Genomic DNA, 27,229 nt, shown 5'->3' with positions numbered 1-27,229 from the left:
AACTATTTCATCATCCCAAAGATCTCCCTTGTACTACCCGTTTATAACCACACCACCCGCCTTGCCCCCCACCATCCATAACCCCTGGTGACCACTAACCTGTTCTATATCTCTATAATATAGGTAATTTTCATTGCAAGAATGTTGTATAAATGGAATTATGTCCTATGGACCTTGTGAAATTGGCTTTTATCACTAAAAATTGTCACTAAAATTTCATAATACCCTTATGACCCACCCAAGTTGTAATGTATATCAGTAGTTCGATCATTTTTATTGCTGAGTGATGGTCCATGGTATTGACATACAGCAATTTGTTTAACCACCCACCCACTGAAGGACATCTGGATTGTTTCCAGTTTTGAACTATTACAAATATAGCTGCTATAAGCATTCATGTAAAGGTTTTCAAGTGGACAGATCTTTCTTTCTAATGTGGTATATATACAGTGGTTTGGAGGTATCAGGAATGGAGGCTGGGAGAGCACTTTGGCTATTGGTATGTCTGGGGAGCAATGAGGCCTTTACTCACAACACTGGGTATCGGGCATTGGGCCTGGAGATGGGGAGACTGACGACTACAAGGAGCTGGCAGGAAGAATCCTTGCTGGAGTCACTCACGTCCCTGTGAGTGACATAATAACCAATTCTGTATCATAGTATGTACTGTAACTTAAGAACTGATGTTCAGAAGAATGGCCCTGAGGTGCTGTGAAGATTTTGGTTATCCAAGAAAGATTAAGTTGTTGTGCTATGCTATTTTTAATATGAATTAAAGTAGGAAAAAACAATTTGATTAAAACTTTCAGCAGCAAGCATTGAAACAAAGAGGGTGATTGTGAAAATCTGCTTTTAATCACAGCAGTCAGTTAATTTAAATATTGAATGTCCTGGGTATTCTGAAACATTAGTGTGATTAAAGGTTTGAGTCTATGGATCACTGAATTATCTTCATCATCAGAAGAAAGTGTCTTAGTGGGGTGAAGACAACAAGATGAGATGTGAAGATCTGCGTTATTCTGGCCTGGTCTTGACCAGGCCTTGGACAGTCACTTTACTTTCTAAGTAAAATTAGAGATATTACAGTAGTATATTGGGAAAAACATGGATATAGTAGTCAAATACACCTCAATTCAAATCCAGGCCGTGCCACTTTCCAGCTGAGAATTTGGGCAAGTTCCTTACTGTCTCAGTTTTGTTTCCTCATTTGCAGAGTGAGGACAGTACCACGCACCTCACAGGCTGTTAGGAGAAGGTGTATAACTGTGTACTCAGAGCCTGGCCCACTTGCCTTCCTGCCTCCAGTCTCATCTGCCTCAAATCCATTCTCTGTAAAGGTGTCAGAGTGACCATTTTGCAACTTTTCATTTAAAAATGTTTGTTTAGTTTTTAAAATGTGAAATATGTGCATAGTTTAAAAAAAAAGAACAGAAAGTTATAATGGCAAGAATGAAAGTCTCATTTCCCACTGTTTCTCTGCACTTGCTAGCATATTGTGTGTGTGTGTGTGCATGTGTTTGTGTATTTTTCCATACATTGGAATTTACTGTATGCAGTCTTCTTTAACTTGCTTTATTTCCTTATATATCTTAGACATCTTTCCATATCAATGCATAAAGTCCCTGCATTGTTTTTAACGGCTTTATTATACTTTCGTGCCGTAATTTATTCAGTCATTCCAAGGGTACTTTTTAGGTTATTTCTAGTTTTTTGCCTGTTACAAGCAGTGCTACAAACATCCTTGCACAAATATCTTTGTACAAAAATATTTGTACACATGTATTTGTCAGATACATTTATAGAATTGTAGTTGCCAGGTTAGGAGTCTTGTGCATTTAAATTTTTCCTTAGGTATTACCTATTTTGCTTCCAAAAAATGTTTTACTAATTTATAGTTCTCACCATCATGTGTGAAAGTACCTGTTTCGTCACACCTAGGTTGATACTTAACTTGCACGCAGGTCTTGCCTCCTCCAGGAAGCCTTCCTTTACATCCATCTCTCACTCACACATTCCACTTGTTCTCTCACTCTGCCCTCTGGACACTACTCTGCTGGGCTTCTGCCATGCAGCCTGTGCATTCCCCTAGGACACCTCCTACGTGGTGTGATAAATATGCAGTTGGTGGTTTGAGGGAAGGGACTGTCCAATTAGTACTCCATTGACAGCTGGTACCTCATGCTTGGCACACAGGAGGCCGTCAGGAGTTTGTTAGGAGAACTCAGTAAATGGTAGCTGTCATCCCCACAAGACTCAGACTGTATGCTCTCCACTGTTCTTTCCCACTTTAAAATTTTATAACTATGTAAAGCTGTAGTTAGAGCTAATTTTTCTATTTAGAAAAGTTAATCAGATTTAATATTTATAGTACCTGAATTGCTTATATTTAGAATACTAGGGGTAGAGAAAAATTTTTTTAAAGCATTTCTTACTCTAGGCTCTAAACAGGTAGGAAGGTTTCTCCTGCCCAATGTTTATTTATAGAGTGGGTAGATTTTACAGGTCTCCAGTCTTGGAGAAATAGAGATTTTCGATTAGAGCATTTCATTAAACAAGCATTCATCAAAGCAGTATGGTAAGTGGGGAGAGTGTGGACATGAGCCAGATGCCTTTAGCAAAGGCTTTGCCAATTCCTAACCTCAAGGCACCCACTCACCACAGTTAGGTCTGTAGGAGCAGAGTGTGTTCTTCTAGGAGCTTTTTCAGTGGAAAAATGGTGGGCATTGAACAATGTCTTATGAGAGGGAAGACAGGCCTTCCCTGCTTTTGAGGAGCTTCTGACCTGGCAGAGGGAGGCAGAGGCAGACCTGCAGAAGCCGAGTGCCCGTGAACGCGGTAGGCACTGGGTCCCACTGCTGGGAACCGAGGTGAGGAACCAGCATCTTCTGGTGAGGGAAGTTAAGGCAGGGACTGCACCTTCAGTGTGTTGGTAATGTGGTTGCATGAAGAATTCTTAATGTGTTGGTAATGTGGTTGCATGAAGAATTCTTAACATCTCTCAATTTGTAAATTGTCTTCTGAAACCAGGTTGAGGTCCATTTTGTTGAAATACAATCTCAAGAGAGAGTTGATTTCATTAATAGCTAAATTACATGCTTTCTTAGTTTGGTTTGGGGTTCTTTCTCTTGCTCTCATGAAGCCCATGAAGCCCAAGATTGACAGAGGAGGTGGCTTTGACAGATTCTGTCTTAGGTGATTTTTTTTTTTCTGCCTAATAAGGGAAACTTATTTTAATTTTAAAATTATTTAAAATCTTGAGATGAAATTATGTTAATTATTGACCTAATAATGTAATGTACTCCCCAAATTCACAAAAGCTAACCTAATACTGTACCAGTCTGAGTACAGGTTACAACAGCTGTAGCAGAGAGAGTTCCAGAGTTGCTCAACAAGGTTGAGATTAATTTGTGCCAATCTCAATGTGGGCAGGTGGACCAGAATGGGGGCCACCTCAGTGCCACAAGGTCATTCCAGACTCAGGCTGGTGGGTGACTCTAGCATCTTCAGCATGTGACTTCCATCTCTGGATCTATGACTGCTGATCCCTCAGCCAACAGCAAGGGAGAAAGATAGATTGAAAGGCAAGCAGCTTTCTGTTTAAAAAAATGATCTGGGAGTAGCATACATCACTTCTGCTCACATCTCATTAGCTAAAGGTTGGTCATCTGGCCACAGCTGGCTGCCAGGAAAGTGACCAGATGTCATCTCTAGTTGGGTAGCCATTTGTCCAGCTGGAACAGGGTGGCTTCTGTTACTAAAATGAAGGGAGGAGTGGATCCTGGAGTAGGTCAGCAGCCTAGGCCTGTCATACTGTCCCTTGGCCACTTCAGACTTAACTTGTCCAAAGCCGTACTTTCCAACTCAGCTATCTCTTGCTTACCTCCAGCTGTTTCACCTTTGTTTCTCCCCATCTCCTGCAGGGCAACAAGTCACGTACATTCTTCCTCCAAGCCGTGCATTTCCTTCTTTTCCCCACCTGCCACAATCCTGCCATTTTTGTCAGGTCTGCCTGTTTTGAGTCCTACCCATTCGAATCCAACCCTTTCTCAGCTTCCCGAATGACCTCCCTGAAAAGCAAGTGTGAACCCATGCCTCTCGTGCTTTGATGGCTCTACAGCCCTCAGGCCCAGGCCCAGATGGCTCCGAGCGGCTTCCAGGGCCTGGGGTGATCTGGCCTTGTTTTCTCTCCAGTTTTTTCCCCCCATGACCCAGCAGAATCAAATCTCAAATGATTTGTCATGCTTAAAAGGCACCTCCAGCTCTCTGCACATGCTACTTCCTATCCCTTCACCCTAAACCTCCATTCTTCTGGGTTTAGGGCTCTCCTTGCATCCGATCTCTTCTGAGTATACCCGCAGTGTACGCTCTCTGTAAGCTTGAAACGCAGAAGGCAGGTTCTGGCAAAGGACCTGGTCCACAGTGGTGCTCAAGAAATGCTTTATGAATGACCAGTATTGCTGGTGCATTACAACATGGCCAAGAAATAGCAGGTTGTAGTGGCTCCTGCCTTCTCGCTGAGTCTGTCTCTGATCCTTTGCATTTTTACTCCACTAGTCAAGCTGAGCAATTCACCATGTCTGAGCACAGTCAGTTTGAGTTCTGTGCTTCTACTCTGTCTCTGGCAAAACCATCCAGGGCAAATGCCACCTCCTCCATGAAGCTCTTCTTGTTTTCTGCACCCCTGCTTGTGGGTAGGACCTCTTTTACCTTTCAGCTTTGTTTCTATTTTGCTTATGGCCCTTACCTCTTTATAACTTACATTACAATGTAGATAATAGACTCATTCCTCACACTTCTCCCCCAAATAGTGAAGTAGGGGCTGCTTCAAGACCAATACCTGTTTGATCTTGATATATGTCTTCTATATTATTTATCACTTTCTTGTACAAAGGTACCCCGTAAATGTTGAGATGAATTGTCTCGGCCTCTTAAAAACTATAAATAAATTAAGAAAAAGATGCTCCTTCAGATGTCAGTAAAATAGAGCAGCATCGTGAGGGAATCATTAGCTGCAGTGTTATGGGTCTGATCAGCAGAGGTATATTGAATGGTCACTCTGTCCCAGGGGCCAGACCCTCCCTGTCCTCCTGTCCTGGGAGTACAGGGTGCCACCATGAACAAGACAGACCTATCCCTCCCCTCCTAGAGCTTAGGGCCCCCTTCTCACAGCAGCATGGCTTGGCCAGCTCACTAAGCCTTGGGTCACTCCAGTGTAACACAGGGCTGATAATTCCTGTCGGTTGTTGTGAGCAGTGTGTTAGTTTATCTAGTGCAACGCTGGCCTCCCAGACGCAATCCCCAGCCAGTGTGCAATGGCTCTTGGTCAAAATGGCTGCTGTGCCTACCAGCTGTGCCTCAGCCACTGCCCTGAGAATGGTAAAACATGAAGCAACAGTCAGTTGGAGAAACTATTCATTTGATTTACATTCTTTGTTCAGTCTTGTTGTTAATCAATTTCCATGTTTAATGGAAGTCCTAGACATCATTGTGTTGAAACACATATCATCACTCCAAAAACTCAGTGGGTAGATATTAAATATTAGGTGTTAGAACAAACAAGCAGGAATTTGGGGAAGCTGTAGAATAAAATTTAAATTCTGTGTTTGTAAGCAGTGTAGAATATTTACCTAAATGATTTTATTGTTGGCTTTTTAATTTTTAAGAAATGACCAATATAAATAGCTTGCTAACTTTTGAATAAACATTATCAGACAAGAGCCAGGGAACGGAGTAAAGGTAGCTGCCTGCCGATTTCTGTTTGCTTTGTTTTCTGTATAAAATCATACAGGCTCCTGCAGCGTAGGAATCTCAGCCTACTATCTAAACCACAGAAAGGCTGCTCTGGGGCTTCCAGTTTATATTCATGCCTCGTGGATAACATAGTGTCCATGTTATTGACTGTAGCTTATGACAGAGTTCTCCGTCTATGGCTGTCTGTATTGAAGCCCACTAGTGATGTAGGGTTTAGGGAATGTAGGCCGGCTCCGGGACCACCTCACAAGGTAGGAGCGCACTCACGAGCATCCACGGCACACACAGGTGTCACCAGGCCTCCAACACCCCGTTGTTCTTTAACTTACCACTTTTACAATCACTTTGGCATCGGACTTGCTTTCTAGTTCGTCACTTTAACCTGAATTTGTGGACACAGCAGAAGACTGGTCCATTTGTTTTTCTGCATGAATGAATTGTAGACGTTCATTTTGCAGCATCTCCAGAGTGCCTCCATATCTGGTTGAGACAGCACGGTGTAATCTGGTCCCACAGGAAGCAAGCTGATGGGAATCACATAGTAATGTAGTCTTGTCATGGCTAATAAAAATGTACAAATTCTTTTCTCCAAAGGTGGTTATTTCCTAATCCAATCCCTTAAGATGTGGTCATGCAGGGTCTCAGAATTCCTTCCTTTCATGATAATCTTGTACCATTAAAATGTCTTTGCATTTTTTGCATGTTGCTTAAGTTCAGAACTTGGTCTAACTCAGTTTACCAACTTACAGCCACATTGTCTTATATACCAATGAATTTGAAACACTATTAAGTGAGCTATGCATGTATAATTTCAGTAAGAATCCATGTTCATTCTGTTTCTCTTTCAAGGAATCTGACGACTGTACCAGCTCTTCGGAATATTATATGACACTACATCATGAGTGACAGTAAATGTGATAGTCAGTTTTACAGTGTACAAGTGGCAGATTCAACTTTCACTGTCCTAAAACGTTACCAGCAGTTGAAACCAATTGGTTCTGGAGCCCAAGGAATTGTCTGGTAAGTATGGTCTGTTTCAGTAGTGTAGATTGAGTTTTTGTTGTAATAAAAACTTAATAGATCTAAGTCGTCAGAATTTAGAAACACTGATGATAAAAATACCCTTTTCTTTGCTATAGGTTTATAAGCTAAATTGAATCAACCTCTTGCTTTAGTTACATATAGTCAAATTGTAGGATACAAGCTCAAATTCTTAGAATGCTGCGTAAATTTAAATAGGTAGCAATTTTTCTTTTTTGTTTCTTTTCTCTTTTTTTTCTTTTCCATTCCCCCTGTCATTATGATATTAGAGTAATAGGTATGACAGTGAGTTGTAACAGAAATTTGGAGTTTTATTCATTTCTTCATCCTGGCCACCTTTCCCCCCTCCCCCTTTTATTCCCAATCACTCCTATTCATTTCTAGGCGCCGTCATTGCAGTGCCTTGCCCTTCATTGGCAGGATGAGGCCAGTCAGTGTCATTATCACCCCATGGATTAACCAGGAAGGGATGCCGTATGAGGGGTTGGGCTGGCCGTCTCTTCCTTGGTGTCTCACTTCAACTATGTGTCCAGCCCAGAACGTCAGAACCGTTGGTCTGACCCTGAACCTTAGTCTCTTGCTTGGTAAGACAGTCAGCTGCCGCGACATCACTGGCCAGCTAAAGGTAAAGTTTTTCACATGTTTTCTAGACTACAGTTATCAGCACTTCCCAAGCTTTTTATCCCTTAGTTTTTTGGCAAATCTTTTCTTCTTTTTTTGGTTAGTAAAAACAAGATTGTCTTTGCATCTAAAAGGAACTGTGGTAAAGCTAAACACCCAATGATTACAGCTTGTAGGTAAAGGGGATTCAAGATAAAAGAGAACTCTTGGATGGTCTGGTAGGAGAGTTTATATTTTTATTAGAGATGTTGAGTTTAGAGAATCTGCATCAGTGGTTAGTAATTGATCCTCTGTTGTAGAGATATGTGATCAGGGAAGTTAGTTGTTTTCTTTGGCTTAGGTAGTTAGAGGCCCTGGAAGCTGAGAGGAGGTGGTAGTTCAGAGATTCCCAGAAAAACTAATGAGGGGGAAGGGGCTGTTTGGAAGGAATGCCTGGCTTGCATCTAAAATAGTGGTGATCTTAACTTCCAATTGATAACATGCTATATTGGTACTTAAATCCAGTGTGCCAGGAAAGTTTTAAAGTGAATGGATGGTTCATATTAGGATACTTTGATGTTAATAAAAAGTTCTAGACAGTAAAATATTCTTTTGATTTATAACCCATCTCTTATTTGGAACTGGATGGTAATTTGACATAGGGAATTAAGCAAGACTGATATCAAGGACATTTAATGTAATAACCACGTTAAGAGCTTGACTAGAAATTCATAATTAATTGTATAATGGAGAGCTTTACAAGGGTTTTGCAGTTAAAATTAATGACTTCATTACAGCATGGTAAATGACAATAAAATTACATGCTACTTTAAAAAATACTGTTTTTCAGAGATTAGTTTTGATTTCCAGTTTTCATATCCTACTTCCTATCTTTGTTTTTTAAAGAAATGTTTAATAATGAATTTACTCATTATGGGTGTATATTTTTCATTAAAAAAATTCTAGTTTTGAAATGAAAGTTCCCAAATAAACAGTTATAAGCTAAACCTCCTCTGGTAAAAGCAGTGGTAGAATTATAAGATGGAAAGTTCTGAATTTTTAAAGAATTTTAAAGACTAAGAGTCCAGAAATAAACCCATACATCTGTGGCCAGTTGATTTTCAAAAAGGATGCCAAGATTATTCAGTGGGGAAAGAACAGTCTCTTCAACAAATGGTGCTGGGACAACTGGATACCCACATACAAAAGAATGAAGTTGGACTCCTACTTCACATCATGTAAAAGGTTAACTCAAAATTGATCGATGACCTAAATGTAAGAGTTAAAACCATAAAACTCTTAGAAGAAAACAAAGGGGGAAGCGTCATGACTTTGAATTCTTAGAAATGACACCAAAAGCATGAGCAACAAAAGAAGAAATTGGACTTTATCAAAATTAAAAATTTTTGTGTATCAAAGAACACTGTCAAGAGAGTGAAAAAACAACCCACAAATGGGAAAATATTTGCAAATCGTGTATCTGGTAAGAGTCTAATATTCAGAATATAAAGAACTCCTACAACTCAACAGCAAACAGACAAACAACCCAATTTATTTATTTTTAGGTAAAAGCATCTTTTTTTTTTTTTAATTGGAGTATAGTTGCTTTACAATGTTGTGTTAGTTTCTGCTGTATAACAAAGTGAATCAGCTATACGTATACATATATCCCCTCCTTTTTGGATTTCCTTCTCATTTAGGTCACCACAGAGCACTGAGTAGAGTTCCCTGTGCTATACAGTAGGTTCTCATCAAACAACCCAATTAAAAAAAAAAAAAAAAAAACAGGCAAAGGACTTGAATAGACATTTCCCCAAAGAAGATTTATGGCCAATAAACACATGAAAAGATGCTCATTGTTAGCCATTTGGGAAATGCAAATCAAAACCACAGTGAGGTACTACTTCATACCCACTAGGTGGTCATAATCAACAAAATGGAAAATAACAAAGATTGGCAGGGATGTGAAGAAATTACAACCCTCATACACTGCCAGCGAGAATGTAAAATGGTGCAGCCACTTGTGGAAAACAGTTTGACGGTTCCTCAACAAGTTAAACATAGAATTATTACATGACCCAGTAAATATCCCTAGATATATTCCCAAAAGAATTAAAAACAGATGTTCAAAAAAGACTTGTATACAAATGTTCATAGCAGCACTATTCTCAATAGCCAAAAGGTGGAAACAGCCCAAATGTCCATCAATAAATGAATGGATACACAAGCTGTGTTATATACATACATGGAATATTATTCATAAAAAAATGAAGCACTGATATATGCTACAACATAGATGATCCTCAGAAACATGCTAAGTGAAAGAAGCCAGACATAAAAGGTAGTAGTATTATATGAGTCCATTTATGTGAAATATCCAAAGTAGGTAAATCCATAGAGAAAGATGCAGATTGGTGGTAACAAGGGCAAGGGGGAGAGAGGGATGGGGAGCAACTTCATAATGGGTATGGAGTTTCCTTTTGGGGTGATGAAAATCTTTTGGGGTTACTTAAAGGTGGTGATTGCACAACACTGTGAATGTGCTAAATGCTACTGAATTGTTCACTTTAAAATGGTTCATTTTATGTTTATGTGAATCCCCCCTTAAAAAAAATTTTTTTGAAAAAAAATGTAAACTGAAAGGTGCCTTAACTTAAGGATATTTGTCATTTTTAATGGATATTTAACCCCTGATACTATAGTATTATATGTAATATTTTCATGTTATATTATGCATTAAAATATGTTGTCATTTTCTTGTAACTTACGTTACATATTGATATAGTCTTAACTGTACTTTCACTTAACTCTTAGTATTTTCATTTAAATAATTTTATGACAATTTTATTAACATTTGTATGAGCAACTTTCACCTCACATACATGTAGAGGCTAAAATTTTAACACCATCCTAAATTTCACGTCTTGCAAATTCCCACTTCCATAGCCTGAATTTTGATTTTAAGGAAGGATCAAAAACTGGGTTTCACGCTTTTCTGCTCAAGAAAGAAGTCTTTGAACTGATTAAAATAGCTCTTAATGAGCCTTTTGCACAGCTAGAGTTTATTTTGTGATCTTTGATGTAATTATTCACTTAACTTTGTAACCCAAGCCAGTTATTCATTACCAGATCAAAACCTTTTAGTTGGGTTAACTTTACTGATGCATGGAAAAGAGGTTAGTTAACTTGATTCAGATTATTGATACTTTCTTTTAGAAATGTTTGTGCAATTATGAAAATTATTCTTAGACTTCTGGGATGTTTTCTTTTGGCTTTTAGAGGAGGTGCCGTCACGAGAGCTGGGCCTAGATGGTTGGAGACCTGGTTTCCATTATTACTTTACTGCTACTTTCTACCAGAGCCTGTGCTGGCTTCTTCTCAGCCGGGAAGGTGGGTGACTACTCCTCACCTTCCTTCTAGGCTTGAGGCTTTGTGGTACCATTGAACTGCAGCAGTGGTGGTGCAGGCAATGGTAGTCCCAGACTGACAAGAGAGAAACGTTTCCTGTGATACTTCCCCCACATGTCTTCAGAGGATTTTTTCCTGGCTCTGTTTTGCACAGAGTCTTGGATATTGGCATTATGCTTTAAGGTCCTTAAAAGAAAAGTGTTCTTTTTATACACGGTTCAAGGAGAGGATCTTTTACCTTGTTCTGCTGTGTAGATAGAGCAAGAAACTATGAATGGTGCCAGTTAGACTCCTTTCTTCCTCATCAGTGATGGAAGGGCTTGAGTATACCCACCATCAAGCCCTAACTTTTAGATAACTTCTTATCTCCAATGGTCCCTTCTCTGCAAATATGACAGGTTCTTTCCCACGCCCATCACTTTTGTCCCCACTGCATCTCCTGGTTGGAGTCTCCTCTGAAACCCTGCTCTTCTGTCCCTGTCCTGACACTATCCCTGATCTTTTGAGACTTATCTGTGGAACTTCAGATAATCTCACCTCATGCTTGGAATAGAGCCTTCTCTCTGATCGAACCAAGGAGCATGTGATTGGTTTGATTGATGCACACGTGCACATGTGTGCACACACACACACACACTCCAGAACTGTAAGATAATAAATTTGTGTCTTAAATCAGTAAATCTGTGCTAATTTGTTATAGCAACAATAGGAAACTAATATACATGTGTTTTTACATTTTTGAGAAGTAAAATATCATAGTAGCAATAATGAATGGTTTACAAAACTTGTTAATCATCTATTTAAACTAGAGCTTGATAAAGATATAGGGACAGGTGTGCAGGTAAACCAAAGTGCAGGTATTGATACAGGATTAAAAGGAGGAGCTGGGGTCCAAATAAAATATTCTGACTCCTAATTTTGAATTGTTTTTACAGTTATCTGATTTATTTGTTTCTATGTTTTTGTTGTTCATTAAAACTGTTAGTAAAATAATTAGGAAGTAAGTTTTAAAATGTTTATCATTTGAAGTATTTATAAAATTAAGTTATTAGTAGAATTAAGTAATTCAAGGTTTTAAAGCTCTACGGGGAAAATATGTGTACATTTCTTTCATATATATATATATTCACTTTTTCTCTCTCCTTCTAAAATGTCAAGCTGTTTAACCAAAGTAGTAAGGACTATTTGTTTTATGAAACAGTTCTACGAAGTGCTTAACTTTTTTTTTCTGCTTTTATTAAAAAAATTTTTAATTGAAATATAGTTGATTTACAATGTTGTTAATTTTTGCTGTACAGCAAAATGGTTCAGTTATATGTATATATGCATTCTTTTTTTAAAATATTCTTTTCCATTATGGTTTATCGTAGAATATTGAATATAGTTCCCTGTGCTATACAGTAGGATCTTGTCATTTATCCATTCTAACATATAATAGTTTGCATCTGCTAACCCCAAATTCCCAATCCATCCCTCTCCCACCTCTCTCCCCCTTGGCAACCGCAAGTCTGTTCTCTATGTCTGTGAGTCTGTTTCTGTTTCATAAAGGTTCATTTGTGTCATATTTTAGATTCCACATATAAGTGATATCATATGGTATTTGTCTTTCTCTTTTTGACTTACTTCACTTAGTATGATAATCTCGTTCCATCCATGTTGCTGCAAATGACATTATTTCGTTCTTTTTTATGGCTGAGTAGTATTCCATTGTATATATGTCCCACATCTTCTTTATCCTTTCATCTGTAGATGGACATTTACTTTGTTTCCATGTATTGGCTATTGTGAATAGTGCTGCTATGAATATAGGGGTGCATGTATCTTTATGATATAGTTTTGTCTTTATATATACCCAGGAGTGGGATTGCTGGATCATATGGTAGCTCTATTTTTAGTTTTTTGAGGAACCTCCATACTGTTCTCCATAGTGGCTGTACCAGCTTACATTCCCACCAACAGTGTAGGAGGGTTCCCTTTCTCCACACCCTCTCCAGCATTTGTTATTTGTAGACTTTTTATATATATATAAATTTATTTATTTATTTATGGCTGCATTGGGTCTTCATTGCTGCGTGCGGGCTTTCTCTAGTTGCAGCGAGCAGGGGCTGCTCTTCATTGTGGTGTGTGGGCTTCTCATTGTGGTGGCTTCTGTTGTTGTGGAGCATGGGCTGTAGGCGGGTGGGCTCAGTAGTTGGGGTTTGCGGGCTCTAGAGCGCAGGCTTAGTAGTTGTGGCGCACGGGCTTAGTTGCTCCGCGGCATGTGGGATCTTCCCAGACCAGGGCTCGAACTCGTGTCCCCTGCATTGGAAGGCAGATTCCTAACCACTGTGCCACCAGGGAAGTCCCTTGTAGACTTTTTAATGGTGGCCATTCTGACTGCTATGAGGTGGTACCTCATTGTAGCTTTGATTTGCATTTCTCTAATAATCAACAATGTTGAGCATCTTTTATGAAGTGTTTAAAAAAAAAGTGTAATATTAGATCTGACAATGCTTAGAAGTGACAGTTACAACCTTAACATGAAATGGTTGGTATAGCTCTTATCCCTTTTTGCTTCCTCTAGTTCTGTACAAGCATGAATGTTGGCCTGTTCTTATACTGTTTTGTTTTCTGTTAGTATATATAAATAAACATAATGTCCACAACAAAATTTTTGTGATAAAGAAGATATATGCTATAAGGCATAGGAAGGCTATGATTCAGGAGAACTGAGTTCTAAGTCCAGCTCAGATCCTCATAGCAGTAGTTCTTAGTGACCTTGGGCAAATCATTGTGTCTTTATAGTTACACCTCTAAAATGTATAGTTTGGAACTTCTAATTTAAGATCAGACACCTAAACAAAGAGACAGGAGAGCAGTAATCAGTGGATATGAGAGCATTTAACAAGTTTCTGCAGAGGAAGTGAGAATAAGTAGGTAAGACATTTGCCACAAAGAAGAGAACCTATCTATAGTAGAACTCCAAAGAGGTTGTGAGTATACAGATGCCAGATACAAAAAACGAAGATGAAACGGGTGGTTAGAAGTAGGGATGTTAATTAAAAGTGTGTCTATGAAACAGTTTTGCTAGTTGGCTCCCAACATTCCCACCCCTACCCCCATGCTCAGCATTTGCCCCTAGAGAGCGAGTAAGTAAATGAAGAATTATTAGGCCAGTATCTGGAGAAGGAGAAGCCTAGTAAGAGGAGCCCAGGATTTGGGGTGTTCTTTCCCTTGAGGGCATTTGAAAATTCTGGAGTGGGCAGCTGAGAGACTTAGAGTCCTTTGGACTGCCTTGTGGGGCTATAGGAGACAGGGTTTGGCGTCCAGGGCCCTCTAAAGGGGCTTAGTGAACTTGCTTTGCTTTAACTGGGTCCGATAAAGGGCTGCATCCTAGAAGTAAGGATGAACCAGAAAGAAACTGGCCCTTGCAGGAACTGCCACTTAACTTCACATCATCTCATTTGCTGAACCCAAAGTGAGGTGAGCCCAAATTGCTAGTGCCCCCAGGTACCCAGCAGAAATAAATGTAAATTCTACCTGGAGGAAGATAGATCATACTGGATATCAAATTATTTCTAGATAGCAAACAGTTTTGCAAGTTCAAGGTGCAAGACGTAATCAGAAATAACTAGTCACACAAGGAGATTGGACAACATTCACAAAATCCAGCACAAACAACAGAGAAAAGAAACAGATCCACAGGGGTTATTGGCATTATTGGATCCAGACTTCCAAAGAGTTATGATGTTATGTTCCGGATGATAAAAGACAGTATGAAAAAGTTTTGGTGGAAAATGAAAACTTAAAACAACTAAATAGAAATTATAGAACTATAAGACATAGTAATTGAATTATGAAGTTAATGGGTGGGTTTAAAAGCATATTAGATATAACTGAAGAGAGAATTGTGATCTGAAAGATAGGTGAGGAAAAAAGTATCCAGAATGAAGCCTGGGGAGACAAAAGGGTAGAAAAATATGGAAGAGAGGATGTATTTGTTTTCTATTGCCGCGTAACAAATTACCATAAACTTAGTGGTTTAAAGCAGAACAACAACCATTTATAATTTCATAGTTCTGTAGGCCAGAAATCTGGGTGGGCTTCCCTGGGTTCTCTGCTTGGCATTTCACAAGGCTGAAATCAAGGTGTCACTGGACTGGGCTCTTATCTGGAGGCTCTGGGGAAGAATTTGCTTTCAAGTGCGTTCAGATTCTTCGCAGAACCCAGTTCCTTGCAGCTGTAGGTCAGAGGTCTCCATTCCATTCCCTTGCTCTCTATCAGCCAGGGGCCACTCTGCTCCTAGAGGCTCCCACATTCCTTCTCACGTGACCCCCCTTCCATCTTAAAGGCAACAACATGTCTAGTCCTTCTCAGGATTCAGATCTCTCTGACTTTCCCCTCTTCCCACCAGCCAAAACAAACTCTGCTTCTAAAGGGTTCTCGTGATTGGATTAGTGCCCCCCCACCCCTTCCCTTGTGATCTCCCTTTTGTTAAACTTGGCCCTCTTGCAGGGCACAGGGTCAATATACGACAAAAAAATCAAATGCCTAGAAATTGATAGAACAAACCACTTCAGAAAACAGTTTGGCATTATCTACTAAAATAAACTATATGTAATACCACTTTTAGCTATCTACTCATCAGAAATGCATGCCCAGAACCATGTACAAGAATGTTTATGACCATGTTTTTTGCTTGTAAACTGAAAACAACCAATATATCTATCAACATTATGTCATATAATCATAACAAAGGAATATTATAGCGATGACACAGAATGAGTTATAGCTTCACACAACAACGGATGTACCTCACAAATATAATGTTGAGTGAAAGAAGTCAGACATAGACAGTTTCAAAAACCAGGCAAAAATAAATGATGCAGGGGCTTGAAGATACATGTTTAGCTGGTAAAAGCAAGGAAGTGATTATGATAAAAGTCAGAAGTAGGGGACTTCCCTGGTAGTCCAGTGGCTAAGACTCCATGCTCCCAATGGAGGGGGCCCAGGTTCCATCCCTGGTCAGGGAGCTAGATCCCACATGCCACAACTAAAAGATCCTGCATGCCGCAATGAAGATTGAAGATCCTGCGTGCAGCAGCTAAGACCCAGCACAGCCAAATAAATATATTTAATTATAGTATAAAAATAAAGTCAGAAGTAGTTATTGTCTTTGGGGGGCAGGAAGGATAGTGATTAGTGGGGGGGAGTGCTTTGGGGTTGTTGACAAAACATGGTTCTTTGTAATAAATCATTAAGACGAGGAACAAAAAAGGAAGCAAAAGAATGAATACCAGACAGGCATACGCCTTCTCACCAACAGCACTCAACTTTGGAAATCATTGGAGCTCTGAGAGAAAATTGATTTCGAGCTTAGAAGACAAACTATCAATCAAGGATAAAGGAAGAGTAAGATAATTTATCTTCCATGCCCTTTTTTTCTGAGGAAATTCCTTGAGAGTGTACTCCAACAAGAAAGAATACAAGAACGTGTAACACCAGAAACAGTGGAAGCCAGAGAAAAGAAATCCCAGGGCGATAGGTACACATCAGGCCTTGAAACCCCAAGAAAAATGTCTTTCTGAAAAATGGAATAGATTCCAAACAATAGATAATGTGAGTAAGGAGGTAAGAAGTACTAGTGACAGCTCTAAAGAGGTATATTTGTCTTCTCTTAATAAGAAAAAAAAAGTTTATTAGAAACTTGTGGTAGAAAAGTTAGAAAAAGTCACGATCTAAGAATAAAACAAATTTAAAGCAGCATGATGTTTGAGAACTTACGGAATGTTAGAAGAGAATCCATTTAACCTTAATGCTGGAAACAATCACATTCTCTTATGAGTGGCAAGGGTCATGTGATCTTTAGAAATGAAATGTAATCCTCGCTCTGAAATTAGTAATGTTTACATGTGTGCACATACATACATACACTCTGTAAGTCGATTTTCAACTTTTAGACACATCCTAAGGAAGAAACACAGAAGATTTAATTATAGGGATTGAAAGATGTGTTATTAAACTTGACCATTTAAGACAGAAATTGGAGGAAAAGAGATTAGAGAGCTGGAGGAAAAAGGAGATGAAGTGTAATATTCTCATTTTACATAGTGGGGAGCAAGAGGTTCCTTTGAAAGTTGATGCAGCAAGTTTAGGCATGTTATTTAAAGTTACAAGGGTGACCAAGGGAAAAGTTAAAAATAACATGAGAGGTCTTCCCTAGTGGCGCAGTGGTTGAGAGTCCGCCTGCCAATGCAGGGGACACGGGTTCATGCCCTGGTCTGGGAAGATCCCACATGCCGCGGAGCATCTGGGCCCGTAAGCCATGGCCGCTGAGCGTGCGCGTCCGGAGCCTGTGCTCCGCAACGGGAGAGGCCACAACAGTGATAGGCCCGCGTACCAACAACAACAACAAATAATAATAATAATAACAATAACATGAGAACAAAAAACTAGGAGGAGTTGGGGGTTTCAATGAAGTGACTAAATCCTCAGTGTTCGTAATGGGGAGTAAATAGCTAATTTCTGAAGTTGATAAATGAGGAAATAGTGATAAAGGTATATTCTTTGGAGTTGAGATATTACTAAAAGAAGTAAAGCCAGGAATAACTGAAGGTAGCTCCTCCTGGAGTTGGAACTAGGAATGGGGAAGCATGAGTCTGCTCAGATATTCAGAATTGGTCCATTTGGCTCATTGGACAAAAACTTTTGAGACCAAAAAAGGTGTGTCTGTTTTTAAATTCTCAAGACTGAGATATATATATATATATATATATATATATATATATATATATATATGTACAAATCACATGTGCATGTATTAATTAATGATTTGTTTCACAAATAGATTTATTTTTGACATTTTATAATCCATATGAATATTACATTTGCATATGGGCATGTGATTTTAATTAATTAATTAATTTTCTTTATTATTTTTTTGGCTGCGTCAGGCCCTAGTTGTGGCACGCAGGGTCTTCATTGAGGCGTGTGGGATCTTTCCTTGTGGCATGCGGGCTTCTCTCTACTTGTGGCCCATAGGCTCCAGAGCACGTGGACTCTGCAGTTTGCGGCATGTGAGCTCAGTAGTTGTGGCACACGGGCTTAGTTGCCCCACAGCATGTGGGATCTTAGTTCCCCAACCAAGGATTGAACCCAAGTCCCCTGAATTGGAAGGCGGATTCTTTACCACTGGACCACCAGGGAAGTCCCTGGGCATGTGATTTTACATCTGTGTATACATGAACACATAATGTGAATTAAAGAAAAAGTAATTCCAAAGTAACAGGAAGCTTCTAATAATTCTTAACCAAATGCTACAGCAGACAGCCTTTAATTTTAAAAAGTTAAAATTGAATTAAGTTTGGGTTTTTTGGCAAAAAAAAATTAATAGAAGTGAATAAGTGTAAACAGTGTTATAAACTGAATAGAATAAATAAATAGAAACAGTATTTTAAATGGTGCTTAGGTTCTCAGATGGTCTTTAGCAGCTTTTAACCCCTGATGAGGAGCCAAAAGGTAACAGTGACAGCAATCATACTGTTAGTGCTAGCTTGAAACTAGTACAGAAGGTACTCAATTTTTCCTGTCTATTTTCTGGAGGAAAATTAATCATAAATTTCAGCTGGGAACTTGAGATTCTGGAAACAAAGATCCTAGAAGATTTTATTTCTTAACCATAGTAGTATGAGGAGGTATTTCTAGCAGAATTTTATGTATAGCAATTGCTTATGTTAGGGATTTTGTATCTTGGGGATTTACCATGAACTGAGATTTTGGCTTCTGTTTTCCTTTTGGATTCTTACATCTGGGAAAAACACAATCAATCAAAATCTAGATTTATTATATCCGTCTCATGAGTTCAAACCATTTTCTCCACTGTGATACTCCAAGATATACTTATATTTCATTCTGTGATACCAGTGACTTTTTTTCAACTTATTGGCATATTTAAACTGAAGATTTTGTTTTCTGGGCAGTCTTACATGCTCTGTATTAAATTACTTGGTTCTGAACATAATAATCTCAACTAATATAATGAGACGTCCATGTGCAAAGATTGCTGAATCCCATCCTAGCTTCAGCTGCCATGGTGGCGCCTCTGCAGAGGAGTCCATTCGTCCTGCACGCTTAGCCAACTCACCTTGCTCTTAATGTGCAGAAGTACCAGAGTGGAAGCAAGCAGATTTTTCCTTATTTGTTATTCATTTAAAAAGATAATACATTGAGTGTACATTCTGCATTGCTGTATATTCCAAAATCATCCTAATGGGTTGCCTATTATATTTCTTAATTATAGTGCTGCTTTTGATACAGTTCTTGGGATAAATGTTGCAGTCAAGAAACTAAGCCGTCCTTTTCAGAATCAGACTCATGCAAAGAGAGCTTATCGTGAACTTGTCCTCTTAAAATGTGTCAATCATAAAAATGTAAGTTATGTCTGTATTTCCTCTAATACTTTAATGTTGTCAATGCTGCCATAATCATCTGGGTCTTTGGAGATACAATGAGTTTAGACCTAGGGTAAACTAGTGATAAAAATACTATTTAAATGGTTATATTTTATTGACAGAATTTTCAATCAACATTGGAGATATTGAAGTCAGCAAGAGGCATCATTGTCCATAGGAATTTAGGTCACTCAACACAGATGGGAATGTCAATTAACCTTGTAACCATTTGGTTTTCACTGTTTCCCTGTGTATAAAATGGCAACAGTATTGACCTGGCAAATTGAGAAATATCCAAATACTTTTTAGAAAAACGTTGTTCTATAAGTAGCTTTTACATATTCACATTTATTTAAATAAATGTTATTAGATGATGTTATATTCAAGATAGTTGTACTTGGCATCTCTACAGAAATCAAAGCATTGTAAATTTTAAGGAAAAACAGTATATCTCTAGAAAATGAGGTACTCAGGCCCATTTTATGTTCTACTACTGATGCCTGAGCATTATTTTGAACATGATTTTGATAACCTTGCCATGTTATAAAATTATAAAATGTTAAGTCTGGCAGGGGCTTTGGAGATCCCCTCCCATGTGACCTCTTTTTGTTGTGGGGTGGGGGGGATAAGTATTTAAAAGTACACTCAACTCTATATGGCTCCTTTTGTTGTAACATTTATGCTGGATTTTTCGGGTGTAGGGACATTAAACACAAAACTAAGATAGGTTCAGTCTTTTGAGTCTGTGGTTTGAGTTTGTTTTTAAATTCTCCAATGCATGCTTTATTTTACAGGTTTAAAACAAAAAGTAAAAAAGTTTTTTTTTCAGGTTACAAAAAAATATGTTTATTATTATTTTTAATTCAAACAGTATAAACAAGAAAGAAAAATCCTTGAATCCCACCACCCACTATCATTAACATTTTGGTGAGCATTCTTATGCATATATGTACACACATACATAAATAAGCTCAGTTATGTTATTACACATCCTGCTTTTTCCCTAGTGGAATGTTGCTAGATCTCATATACATTAATGAACATAGATATAAACCATTTTTTAAATGGCTACATAGTACAGATGCACAGTTATTCATTTAACCAATCACCTATTATCAGATATTTAGATTGTTTCCAGTTTTTTGCTATTATAAGCAGTGCTGCAGTGAACATCCTTATACATTGCATCTTTGCACACTTGTCCAGGTGAATTCCTTGGCCAAGATAGCTGGGTCAAAGACTATGCACACTTTTGGTTTTAATAATATATACTGACAAATTAACCTCAAGGAAGACTGTCAATTTTACACTTTTATTGAGTATCTGAGTATGTCTTTTATTTCAAAATACCCCAGAGCTACATACTGTTGATTTGTTTTACCTTACCAAACTGATAGATGACAAATGATACCTTATTTTTATTTGTGAGGTTGATTTTCTTTCCATATCTCTATTAGCCATTTATTTTTATTTCTTGAGAGTTTGTTTTTCATGGCCTTTGTCCATTTTTCTCTGGGACTGTTGGTTTCTTTCTTATGCATTTATAGAAGATCTTTGTATATTAAAGCTGTCAACCCTCACTTTTCCATCTGACCTAATTTAGGTTGTTTTTGTCATACTGATTTTTGTTGTTGTGTTTAACATAATCAAATCTCCTAGGTTTCCTGTCATGCTTAGAAAAGGCTTTTCTACACCAGAATTGTATAAATGTTTATTCATATTTTAATGTTTCATGGTTTCATGTTTTAGATTTAAATTTTTGTTCCATTTTGAGTTTATCTTGGTGTAAAGATTGAAGTATGAATCTAGTTTTTTCCCCCTTGGCTAGCCAGCCACTCCAATCCTATATACTGAATAATTCATCTTTCCCTCAGTCATTTGAAATGATTGAGGACGTGTGTTTGATGCTCAAGCAGCAGAATTCATTGTTTAACCATTGGGGTGCCAGGACCAAGGCCTGTGGTGGGGTCCGTTCTTGAATCCTCCTTACATAAAGGTGATGTTAATAGGTAATGCTATGAGGCATTTCATCTTTATCATACCAAAAATATAAGCTTAGCCTTTACATTTCAAAACTTTTTAGAAATTTGGATATTGTATTTAAGTTTTCAGAGTTAACATATTGCTTTATTTAGTGTTTTTCTACTTGTAATTGCTACTTTTTTATGTTCAGAGCTAGAAAGACATTATGTGTTAAAATTCTATAGTAATAAGTTACTGGGGACACATAAAAGTGATTTGATTAAAAGTGCATATTATTTCCAAGTTGAGAATCCTAATCATTTAGCTTTTTTCAAATGCTGTGTAATAGAATGTTTTGGTAAAAGCAATAACAATAATAATAAATACAAAGCTCTGCTGTGATTTTTTTTCTAGTTTTAACACACTTTAATGTTAAACTTAATTTTTATAATCAAGTAGAGTCATTTGACATGCTGAGATATAATTTTCTCTTTTCAGATAATTAGTTTGTTAAATGTGTTTACACCACAGAAAACTCTAGAAGAATTTCAAGATGTGTAAGTATAATTTTTATTCAGTAATACACTGCTCATCAAAGAGTGAAAATTTAGAAAAGAAAGTAACTCCTTTTTTTACTTAGGAAATATAGGTGAGAACACATTTTTAAATGATATCCTAGCCACTTTTCTCTGTGGAAGAGAAATATTAAGGAAAATGAATAATAGTATTCAACTATTTGTGCCTAGATGGTTATCATTTCTACAACAGATAAAGGATGACTGAAAATAATTCTTCAGAGCAGACAGTGCCATTAATGCTGCTGATTTCCTTTACTGAAATATAAAATATAACATGTTTTTCTCTAGTCCCCAAGATTGTAGGGTTTAGGTGTTTATAATTATTATTTGAAATGGGTAAGTCATTAAACTTCCAAAATGTGAAATAGAATTATCTTAGTAATGATGAAATGAGATATTAATTTATTATTGAGATATAATACACAACTTTATCCTAAATTTATTCATGTATTCATTCATTCATTCAACAAATATTTGATTGCCAGGAATTCCCTGGCAGTGTGGTGGTTAGGACGCCATGCTTTCAGCCCGCAAGCCACACGGTGAGGCCAAAAAAAAAACCAAACAAATATTTGATTGCCAACTGTGTGCTAGACAGTCTCTTGAACTTGGCATACTTTAGTGACCAAAACAGCAAAAATCCCTTTCATTTTTTAAGAATCGCAGGTGGTCATATTTCTTCCTAGAGCTTGCAGGAAAGCCAGGGAAGATAGACAGTCAACATAACAAATAAGGAAATGATGTCATTCATTAGGATGTGTGGCAAATGTTGTAGAAGAAATGGAGCTGGGTAAGGGGGTTCAGAAGTGCTGGGCGTTAGGAGTCAGGTTGCAACTTTAAGTAGAGTAGTTAGGGAAGGACCTCACTGGATTGGTGACATGTGAAGAAAGCCTTCAAGGAAGTGAGGAGGTTAGTCCTACAGATATTTGGGGGAAGGTAGTATCAAGATAGAAGGAACAGGCAGTGTAAAGGAGCAGAAGAGGGAGTGTGCCTGGTGTGTTATAAGAACAGCAAGAGCCAGTGTGGGATCAGAAGAAGCAGAGGAAAGTTGAAGAGGTGGGTTCAAAGAAGTGACAGGGCCAGACACTGCTGGGCCTCTAGGCCACTGTAAGGATTTTCCTTTACAAGTCAGTAAGACTTTCAGCAGGAAGAGTAAGCTTATCTGACTTATGTTTTAAAAGAATAACTTTGGTTTCTGGGTCGAGAACCCACTGTTAGAAGTAGGACACAGAAGACCAGTCAGGAGGCTATTGCAGCAATTCAGGTGAGATTATGATGGCTGCATTTAGACCAGAGGGGTGATAGTGATGGTAAAGGCAAGAGATAGGATGCTGACACTGTTTTGAAGGTAGAACCCCAGTGTTTGCTCCTAGAGAGGATGTGTGGTATGAGAGAAAGAGGAGCTGAGAGCAACACTTGGAGTTTTGGCCTGAGCACCAGAAGGATAAAAGTGCTCTCAACTGAGATGTGGAAGGCTACAGTCAGAACAGATTGCGAGGCAGGGTAGAAGGAACTCAGTTTTAGTTCAAGATGTCTGTTGGACACCCAAGTGGAACTGTGAAATAGGCAGTTAGATAAATGAGCCTGGAGTTCAGCAAGGGGGTCTGGGTTGAAGGTATTAATTTGGTAGTTGTCAGTCTATAGATGGTATTTAAAGTCTTGAGACCAGAGACCAGAGATCACCAAGATTGTAAGTACAGTTAGAGAAAAGAAGACCAAGGACCGAGTGCTGGCACTTCAACAGTAAGAAGCTGGGGATAGGAAAAGGGCACAGTCAGCCAGGATTGTAGGACTGGCCATTGGATTTAGCAACACGGAAGGCCGACATGGAGCCTTGAGGACAGTTTCAGCAAAGTGGTGGGGGCAAAAGCCTGATTAAAGTGGGATTAAGGAAAAATGGGAGAAAAAATTGGAGATGATAAGTATTGACACCTCTTTGGGGAGTTTTGCTTGCATAGGGAGGAAAAATATAGGATGGTAGCTGGTGGGGGAAGTAAGGTCAAAGTTTTCTTAAGATGAGAGCAATAACAGCATGGTTTCTATATTGGTAAGAATGATCCAATAGCAAAAATGTTTAAATATAGGAGAATTTGAATGTTTGAGATTCTATTTACTATGATATAAAAATTGTTTTGTATTTAACTTGAAAGGCATTTTGTTGTTAGTTGTTTTCATTTTTTGAAAACTTTTACAAACTTTCATTATACATTTGCTTCTTTTCAAGATACCTTATAAATGTTTAGGGAAAACAAGTTATCTTTTTACTTTAGCCAGTGCAGTGACTAGGTGATAAGTTATTACTATTTCATAAAAATTCTAGTTTAATAACCATAAAGGAATTTTGGATAATTTTCATGTGTACATGGCTGATCATTTATTTCCCCAGGTATTTGGTTATGGAATTAATGGATGCTAACTTATGTCAGGTTATTCATATGGAGTTGGACCATGAAAGAATGTCCTACCTTCTTTACCAGATGCTCTGTGGTATTAAACATCTACATTCAGCTGGTATAATTCATAGAGTAAGTAGTGATACCATATTGTTTAGTTTTGTTTTTTAATCACAATCATTTCGTTGTCATAATCTCCAGTTACAAAAGAACATAATATTTTTTAAAAATTTGTCAATGTCGAAAATCCAAATAAACTATGGGATCATGTTACTCTTCCAAATATAGTTGAGATTAGAAGACATTTGTGGAATGCCTGGTTTGCCTGGGCCCATGTGAGCCACCCTGGATGCAGGCATGAGCCAGCTGTTCAGACTAGTACTGCAGAAAAATACTTCTTTTTTTTTTAAGTTTTTATTTGAAAGTAACTTAAAACTTAGAGAAAAATTGCAAGAATAGGACAAAGAACTTTACTCTTTACCCAGATTTACCTGGTGTTAATAGTTTTTCCATATTTGAAATCCCATTTTTAGTGAGCAAGGAATTTGGATTTGGGGTGGGGGAAAGTTAGAGGCCAAGTAGTATATGATACAGTTGCTTGAGAAGTCTTATGTGAATTATGGCCCAAGTGTTCATTGCTTACATTGTAAAATTCTACCACTCCAGCATCCCAGCCATACTGGTGGGAGCTTTCGGAAAGGTTCCAGGCAGATCTTTTGAATAGGCCAAGGCTGGGATTTGAATGATGGTGTTGCCTGTCAGGGGGTACATATTTAAAAACCAGAGAGATATTCTCTAAGCTGGTTTTATGAGTTTTTGTTATTTTCTTCACTTGTACTGCTGTGTGGGCAGATTATGATAGAGTTGTGTTTTTTTGTTTGGTTTTTTGTTTGTTTGTTTTTTTAGCAACTATAATGTTGAGTGAGACTAGAGGCAGAGATAGTTTTATTGAAAACATTCTTAGCATTCCTTAAATTATTACTATACTAATTTTGTTGACAGACTGTCTTTCAATATTATGTTTCAACAGCAAGAAGTTGTATTTTCTCTGAACTGAAATCTGTGGGGGGAAGAAGATAGTGAGACAAAAACAATGAAGCCTTTTCATACAAAAAAGAATAGAGAGATTTTTGATGGTGTAGTAGTAGTAATTCTTTTGGATCTGTTGGGTGCCAGGAAAGACTGTTTCCATCACAGCCACTGATCAGAGACCTAACACAGTAGCAGAGCCCACCAATCCAGAGAGGGCCAAACTCTTGCCCCTTGTGAGCATGAGGCCTGAGGCCTGAGTGAGGTCTGTAGCCTGAGGCCAGTCCTGGCCCTCCCAGTGCCTGTTGGGCGCCTGGCACAAAGAGTCCTGACCAGTCTTCAGTCATTTAAAATACAGCCTTTGCTGCCGCCAAGTGTTCAGTTTAAATTATATAAATACTGTTGACAAACTTGCTTTAAAAATAGTAACATTGGTCTTTTTAATTAAAAATAAAGATTTCCCAGCATAACATTCTATTTCTCTTCAAAAATATTTACAGACCTTTATATAAATTAAGGCACTCCTAATTTCTCTTAAATACATTTTGTATTAAAGTCTTAACTGAGAATAAGTTCCCAGATTATTAGGCTTCATTATGTTAGGCCTTATTAATTTTGTAAAAGGAAACAGTTTGTCTTGCTTGTATCTCCCCTCTTGGGCCCAGATATACATGGGGCAGCAATATCCTCCCATTTTAGGGGGTCTTGTAAGAGCTGCAGCATGCACGTGCCTGTGTTAGGTGATGTTCCGTCCCTGCGGTTTAGGCCCATACCTGTGGACCAGAAGGTCCAAGAAAGTTTTGGTTTGCCCAGCATGATTCTGCCAACCACCTCTCCATCCCATTTACCTCCCCACTGGGTTTCCCTCCCCTTGTCTTATGCCCTCCTGTTCACACATTTGTGGGTCTGCCAGACTTTGTGTCTGCTGTGAAAGTACCACGTGGTCATTGTGGGAAAGGTAGATAAGGCACCTGTTTGCACACCCACCACCCCTCCAGGTCCCAAGAGGTGATGAACCGCAGTTATCCCTTTAAGCCTGTTAACGGTTTTCTGTGAACTTTTCCTGTCCTTTTTTCTGTATACTATACGATAGGCATAAATACACACATTCGGTTTTGCTTACTAAGATGGTTTCGTTCTAAACATAAAATTTAATTACTTGAAAATAAAACACCTGTAATCCCACCAATTTTTACCTTGTATAATTCAAAAAATTGAATGGAAGTCCCCAGCCCACCACTGTCACCTGGAGGAGGCCAGTGATGGCAGTTGGGTGTGTTTCCTTCCTAACTTTACACTGACACATTTTCTTACTGATGCTAATACCAACATATCTGTCTATACTAACGTCCTTTTTAACTTATATTTTTCAAAAACAGGATCATCTTGTACATATATTGTTCTGCAACTTGCTGAATTTTGTATTTTTATCAAGGATCAAATAGTTTTACAAATACTTACTAAAAAAGAGCCCCCACCTCCTCCCTCTTATTTCTCTCTCCCCAGAACAAATTCTTTCAGTTCTTTTAGCTGTTATTTTGGTGTTTATCTCCATATCTTGAAATAATATGATGAGATCTCTATTTGTTGATCTTTCTTCAGTTTGGGACATAAGGTACTGACTTAGCTCTTTTTCACCAATCGTGCCCCTCACCTGCCACCTTTCCTGTCCCCCTGTCCTCCCAGTATAGTTACAATATAATTGGTTTGGATCAGTGTCCATAGTGTGTTTTACGTCATCATGACCCTATAAACGCTTTTCACAGCTAAGCCTATATTTACACCATGATTATATTTCTTTTCCTTTCAACTTTTTGTCCCTAGAGTTAACAACACTTGTCTTTTATTTGTTAGAGTTTTGGTCTTTGTTGTTTGTTTTAAGGAGGGAGCAGTTTTCCACATCCTTATTGCTAATTAAACCCTAAGGTTTCTGCCAGGTATCTAAGTCTTCTCTCACTGTATCCAAATGTCTTAGCTGTTCCATCACCTTGATTGTCTCCTGGCGCCTCAGCCCTGCTCACATCTGGACTGGCTGCCC

General features: G+C 38.3%; 1 protein-coding gene across 6 annotated transcripts in view; it reads left to right on the top strand.

Annotated features, from left to right (window-relative positions):
* MAPK9 (mitogen-activated protein kinase 9) overlaps window positions 1-27,229 on the top strand; it is a 59,277-nt gene that overhangs the window by 12,035 nt on the left and 20,013 nt on the right. For 5 of the 6 annotated variants that reach the window (XM_049707545.1, XM_049707543.1, XM_049707546.1 and 2 more), the window contains exons 2-5: window positions 6,601-6,771; window positions 19,079-19,208; window positions 21,690-21,748; window positions 24,156-24,294. In XM_049707545.1, the coding sequence (XP_049563502.1) occupies window positions 6,650-6,771; window positions 19,079-19,208; window positions 21,690-21,748; window positions 24,156-24,294 (450 nt within the window). In that variant the 5' untranslated portion in view covers window positions 6,601-6,649. Of the gene's footprint in view, window positions 1-6,600; window positions 6,772-19,078; window positions 19,209-20,100; window positions 20,157-21,689; window positions 21,749-24,155; window positions 24,295-27,229 lie in introns of those variants that run through there. The other variant, XM_033413435.2, reaches the window with a different exon arrangement.

The sequence above is a fragment of the Orcinus orca genome, chromosome 3 (genome assembly GCF_937001465.1).
Source record: "Orcinus orca chromosome 3, mOrcOrc1.1, whole genome shotgun sequence".
Lineage (NCBI taxonomy): Eukaryota > Metazoa > Chordata > Mammalia > Artiodactyla > Delphinidae > Orcinus > Orcinus orca.
The sequence above is the reverse complement of the archived record's forward strand: the minus strand, read 5'-3'. Positions and strand labels throughout refer to the sequence as shown.